The sequence below is a fragment of the Notolabrus celidotus genome, chromosome 12, assembly GCF_009762535.1.
Source record: "Notolabrus celidotus isolate fNotCel1 chromosome 12, fNotCel1.pri, whole genome shotgun sequence".
NCBI classification, from domain to species: domain Eukaryota; kingdom Metazoa; phylum Chordata; class Actinopteri; order Labriformes; family Labridae; genus Notolabrus; species Notolabrus celidotus.
The window spans coordinates 22,421,892-22,427,983 of record NC_048283.1 but is presented as its reverse complement, the minus strand read 5'-3'; the positions used below and the strand labels follow the sequence as shown (position 1 = coordinate 22,427,983).

The 6,092-nt window shown below is 41.6% G+C and overlaps 1 protein-coding gene across 2 annotated transcripts; it reads right to left on the bottom strand.

Moving 5' to 3' along the window:
- Positions 1-359: 359 nt before the first annotated feature.
- On the bottom strand, positions 360-4,269 carry LOC117823203 (serine/threonine-protein kinase pim-2-like). Of its 2 annotated transcripts, XM_034698302.1 has the most exons (8): positions 3,691-4,261; positions 2,778-3,290; positions 2,278-2,372; positions 1,575-1,622; positions 1,246-1,449; positions 954-1,131; positions 665-835; positions 360-549 (listed from the first exon to the last, which is right to left on the bottom strand). In XM_034698302.1, the coding sequence occupies exons 1-8, from the start codon at positions 3,740-3,742 to the stop codon at positions 461-463; spliced, it is 1,350 nt and encodes a 449-aa protein (XP_034554193.1). In that variant the 5' UTR covers positions 3,743-4,261; the 3' UTR covers positions 360-460. The 2 variants fall into 2 exon arrangements, with proteins under 2 accessions (XP_034554193.1, XP_034554194.1); XM_034698303.1 differs by lacking the exon at positions 360-549 and having other exon boundaries at positions 704-834; positions 3,691-4,269.
- Positions 4,270-6,092: the final 1,823 nt, after the last annotated feature.

Sequence of the window (6,092 nt, the reverse complement as noted above, 5' to 3'; positions counted from 1 at the left end):
AGCCTATCAGTTGCATACGTAACCTAAATGCAAAAGAAAAAATATTGCACCTCCTACTCCAGCACCCCCAACTTAAAGCCACTTTCCACGGCTCTGACTCTACCCACCACTGGATTTAATGGAGATCTGTGTTTTTGTCGGTGCCTTCACTGAAGACAGTCGTGTTACTTGTTGTAAATTTGATTCTAGTTGGAACTCTCTGAAAGGAGTTCAGGACAGTCACATCATGTGAAGTTTTTCCATGTTTGGTTGAAAATTGAGACAAAGTGATGGATTGATCACACAACGAGTAGGCCTAAGTATGATTGCATAAACCAACACATGCTGAACACTTTGAAATCACATTTTTAAATTGCAGATTTATTTAGTATTTTTGACACTTAGTGCCACAAAGAAAGAAAGAAAGAAAGAAAGAAAGAAAGAAAGAAAGAAAGAAAGAAAGAAAGAAAGAAAGAAAAGGCTATTGGAGCCAAGGGTGGAGGCGTAGCTGCTCCAGGGTGCCTCTCTTTCCATAACTTGCGAAGCATAGATTCAGGAAATCAATGCAGCCTGGAAAGAAGGAGACAACAGGATTCAAGAGTTATGGATCAAAACAGAACCTTCCACATGAATGCTTTGTTTTGCTTGAGTCTGAAGACCCTTGATGAAAAACATGACGTCTTACCCGTAGAGAGTTTGTCGCTAATATGGAGCTGGCCCGTGATGTAGCTCAAGGTGTCGAATAAACGATCATGCAGCATGCGGTACATCAGCGCCCCCAGCTGCCACACTGTGGTGGGCTCAGCTCTGTATTTTTTGTGAGTGATCCACTCAGGAGGGGCTAAAGCTCTGGTCCCTGTGATACAGGAAAAACAAAGAAACGAGTAAAGAGAGAGCTTTGTGCAAACATAGAAGTCAATATCAGGAAAAAAACTGAATGAGTGATGAGCTGCAGCAAGAGCCGGACATCATACCATTGTAGGAACGGATCCACTTCTTCTGTATGAAGCTGCCAGAACCAAAGTCAATGATTCGGAGACGTGGTATGCTGGAGCCACATTCTACCAGGATGTTTGCCATTTTGATGTCATTGTGAAGCACACCTCTGTTCTGAATGTGTACTGCTGCTTCCACCAGCTGAGCCATGAAGATCTAGCACAGAGAGAAACACATGAACATATTTAAAAACACGAAAATGTGGAAACATGAAGGAGAAGTTATTTTGATCAGATGGGTGTTTTGAAATGTGAGATCAGTCTTCAGTACTTTTGTCTTTTGTTCATCAAAAGCTCCATGGGTTAATGAATACATTGACATATTCATGCTGGAAGCTGGTCTCTCCATGACGATTATGAGCTCATCATCAAGGTAGTACCAGTCGAGCAACGAGACTGCAGCGTGCTTCCCAACAGATTCTGGTCCACCCCCGGCTCTTTCCATGAGAGCAACCTCTCTAGGGATCTTACTCAGCTGAAGAACAAAAAGATAAGACAGAAAAATGATTTTCCTTGTGACAAACCAGGAATATGGAATTGATGGAGATGAGTGTATTCAAATGAAAATGCAGGTGACGAGACTGGGATTGATTCACTCACTTGTGGTGCATGGTCCTGGTCTATCATGAGGATGCATTTGATGGCCACCTAGAGGACACAAGCACATGCACTTTGGTGAACTTTTGATAGAGTGTAGATGAAGGTTACAAAAAAAATCAGACCACAAGATGTTTTACTTCAAGAAAATCAAAGTCTTTGTCCTTTTTTTATGTGAAGAACTAAAGAGTGATCTATTCACTCTCAGTAACCCTTCCTGGGACTGTTTCTAAGCTGCATATCAACTTCAGATTAGTTTTTCAGATCACTGATGTAAATATTATACTGATATAAATATATTTTGTTCTTTATTATTAATTATTTATTTATTTTCTGCACATGGTCCTCCTTCAATATTCCCATCGTGATGGTATTTCCAGAAAAGTAGTACCCTGCCAGGAGGAACCTTTTTGGAAAATGCTGAAGCACTCGGTACTCCTTCAGGGAACTAATCCCTGGAGAAAGTTCCGGCAGTGGGAATGCAACTTTTGATCATTTAAGCTCCAGACACAACACGACCAAAAGATAGAGCTAGAAACCACCATGATCCACAAAGTGACACTCACTGATGTCTCCCATGCAAACAAACTGTTCTTGCTGCGTGATATAGGCGTTGGATCTATCCATGTCATATTTGATTACATACATTTTATCAACAGCTCACACTGAGGTCACTTAAGAGGTGAAATGTGCATGTGGTACTTACTGGTAAGAAATCTGCTTTACGGATGCTGGCATACACAAATCCAAAACCTCCTCTTCCGATCTCGTGGAGCTTGAGATACTTTTCCTCATAATTATCTGCAGGAACACAAACACATGTTAGTTTTACTTACTCATACTATGTGAACTGTGCAATGAAGCAGGTGTGTGAAGTACAGAGAAAGTTATTTGCAGCCTGCTGTGACAAATCAGAGAATAACTAACTAAAACCCAAAGTTGAGAGATTTTTTGTGATTGAAGTTTAATGGAAGCATTCAAAGGATTCTGCCATGTCTTCATAATGCAAATCTTTAAAAAGCAGAAACTCTACTTGTTGTAAAGACACAAGTAAGAAGAATTTGAATCTTTGGTTCAGTTTTGGTCTAATCTACCCTTTTTACTCAATAGTAGTAGAAGGAGAATGACTACATTAGACACGACATCTTTTAGTGTACACACTGTGAAAGTATTAAGAGACTATTTTCCCTCAGACTCCTAGCTCACCTCTGTTTGTGTGGGCTTTAAAGCAAGCGTTTTCAGGTTCCTCATCAGAGGACGAGGATGGAGCCTCTTGAAGCTTGGAGTCTCTCCTCTTCTTACTGGGTTTCTCTTCCCTGGTGGTGGCCTTTCTCTTTCTGTTCCAAGAGTTTGATTCCTCCTCTGAGACTTTGCTGGCTTCACCTATTGTAACTTTACATTTGATGTTTCCCCTGTGTCTCTTATTGGGAGTCTCTGGGTTTGGATCAGCCTTTCTTTTTTGCCCACTGGTGTTGTCCTGGTCCACAGACACATTGCTGGATTTTGCAGCATCAGTGGTTTTGCTCATCTTGAGCCTCTTCTTTGGAGTTACTTTAACCAGGGTGGCTCTCTTCTGGCTCACCTTCACCTCCAGGGACACATGTCCAGGTTTCTGGGCATTCATTTCTCCTCTATCCCCTTTAGGTTGTCTCTTCCTGCTCCTCAACCTGTAGTCATACTCCACATTGGAGCCTTTATCAAGGGATTTGTTCCCATTTCCTAGAAATAGTATTTTTTAAAAATGATTACATGGTGATTAACCTTCGGGGGCTTTATTTATTTACTTCAATCTGTACAGTGAAGCACATGAAACTAAATCAGGATGATAAAAATATCGGAAAAATGTTTTAAAGTTTGTTCAATTCAGGGATTCAATAAGTGCTTTCAATGAAAAAGGAGTGCAAAGAAAACTTTTTATTTACTGGTTACCAATGATTTATAAATACAGTCTTTTCAGTCACAGAGCAGATAAAAGCATGAAAAAAGCCTCTTATTGATTATAAAACTTCAAAAAAAACTATAATATTCACACCAAAACTAACCCCTAAATGACTGAGTTTTCTCTCCACCTGCTAACTCTACGATTCTGTTCAATTCAGGATTGAACTTCTATTCTCACCTTGCTGTTTGTCCAGCTGTTTGAGAGTCTTCTCAGACCTTGTGGGCTTCATTATGTTCGTGAATTTTCATCCAAAGTTTGCGAAAAAGCAGAGTCAGTGTGTATCCAAAGCGCGAGCAATAGTGAGTGTATGTGAGATTTCACTGTAAGTAGACCTTTTCATGGAATGCAATGAGCTGACATCACAATGAGGAAAACAATGAGGATAACAATGAGTAAAACATTCTGTTCCATCAACATTCTTACACTTTAAAACTACTGACAAGCGTTATTATTTAAATTTGTAATGTTTGTAACTTCATACTGATTGAAAAAGCAGCATGAGTGGCATCTAATAATGTTATACAGCGCTGAATGTGAACATTTTTAAGGCTACTAGCTTCTTTCCTTCCCCTAGTACTTCAATGCGGGTCCAAATTTTATTTTCAAGACTCTCCATCTTCCTAATATCAGCAACCTCTGAACCCCTCATTGATACCCAAACCAAGCAGTGAAACAGCTCAGCCTGCATAAGGCAGAGCAGGGACTATTATCCCTCCTGTGCATAAACCTGCTGTCATTAGTGCAGCAGAGCCAGTAACAAACACAGCAACCAGTTTTACATTAATAGCTTGACTTTGTTCATCGAGCTTCTTGAGCTAAAAATAAGCTAGCCAACCAACCTATCCACCCCATCAGTCTACCAACCAACCTCTTAACCCACTGGCCAATTAGTTTGTTGACCAACCCATTCAAAGGCCAGCCTTCTGACAAAGTGTAGTTGTAAACAAACCAACATGGACCAAAAAGTGAACCAAACAACAGGCCGGCTGGCCAACCATTATGCTAACTGACCATGCTAACCAAAAGCCAGCTCACCAACTGTCCAAGACCAACATGTGTACTAAACCAGTGATTTTCAACCACTGTGCCGTGCCACACTAGTGTGCCGTGACAGATTGTCAGGTGTGCCGTGGGACATTATCCAACTTCACTTAATTAGTAAAAAAAAAAAAAAAATCATATACTGCAAATAATTTGGCATATAGTGCGTCTGTGCCTGCAATGTAGTGACTAGCAAAGTAATTTAATACTCGTCATACTGACCTGCGCTCCCCACCCACTGGGTGGCAGTAAAGCGCAACAATGACTTTGTTAATTTAAGACATTAGAATTAATGATGCGCGTGAGAGATGTATGTGACAAGAAGTAGGCGTACAACTGCGATGGATAAATATTCAAAAATGAAAACTCCAAACTGGGCCCTGGATAAATTCTAACCCGGATTAAAAGCATAATGTGGGTGGTGGAAAAGGCAACTTTTATGAGAAAAACCACAACGATTTCTGCGAGAGCTCTCAAAGCTAAAAATTTAGTAGCTGAACTCGTAGCCAAATCAAAAATTCTGTCATTGCTGCTTCCAATGCCGAGTTTGGACCCACTCCCAGCACTACTCGTGTGACTCCCTCCTGCTGCCGAACCACCCAGCCAACCACCACTACCCATACTGACATTCATTCTCCCCCCAGGACTCAGGGCTCTGTGGCTGCTGGTTTTCCCCACTCCACCTGACGTGCCTGCACTCCCTGCACTGCTCCCATGTCCACTAACTGAGCTGTAAACAAGCTTCCATTCACCACTGCCAGTACTAGCATATCTAACGGAGCTTCTAACCATGTGGCTCCCAGATGTACCGCTGAGCCGGCCCCCACTACCAACACTACTACTGCGCCTTACAACACCACCTGATCTGAGCCTGCCACCACTCCCAGAGCTACCGAGTCTTTGTGCATTACTTGGTGGGCTGATAACTCGGCTACAGTCCGCACTGCTGGCACTACTCAAACGTCCAGGACTCCCACCATAAACCCTTCATTCCCCCCTGCCCCCACCAGAAAATCTTCCTGTTCTAGGCAATGCCAGTGGACTAGTTGTTGGTGGACTCATTGCTAGATGTCTATCTGCCAAGGAACTTTGTTTGTTGTCTGCATTTGGTAAGCTGCTGCTGGTGTAACTGTCCATCCTCAGTTTTAGTTTGAACATTGATTTATATTTTTCATGTTTCAGTATTTATTTTATGGGTATTTGTATTTCATTTTGAAATCTGTTTTTTTTTTCGTGGGCTTCCTCTGATTAAGTCGCTTCCTGTTGCTACTCTCGTCTACTACCACTAATAACAACAGCTTTATGAACATAGAGCCTTAAAAACATGTGAACTAAGTGCTTCGACAGACAAAGCAAAGGCAAGATCTCAGGAAAACAAAAATTATTTATATTTAAAAAGGCGAGGAAAAGGGAGCCGGCTCCTGACAGGGAGCCGTTTTGTTTTTTTTTTTCCTCGCCTTTTTCTCTTAAAGCCTCACGTGATTGGTCAAGACCTGGTGGCGTCTTGACCAATCACGTGTCTACATTGAGCAGAACGG

Bases quoted from the DNA above. Each gene is read 5' to 3' on its own strand.
- LOC117823203 (XM_034698302.1), bottom strand. From the start codon at position 3,742: ATGAAGCCCACAAGGTCTGAGAAGACTCTCAAACAGCTGGACAAACAG. The intron at 3,291-3,690 runs GTGAGAATAGAA...TACTATTTCTAG, and splicing joins ACAGCTGGACAAACAGCAAG to GAAATGGGAACAAATCCCTT. The intron at 1,623-2,277 runs GTAAGTACCACA...TGTGTCCTCTAG, and splicing joins GTAAAGCAGATTTCTTACCA to GTGGCCATCAAATGCATCCT.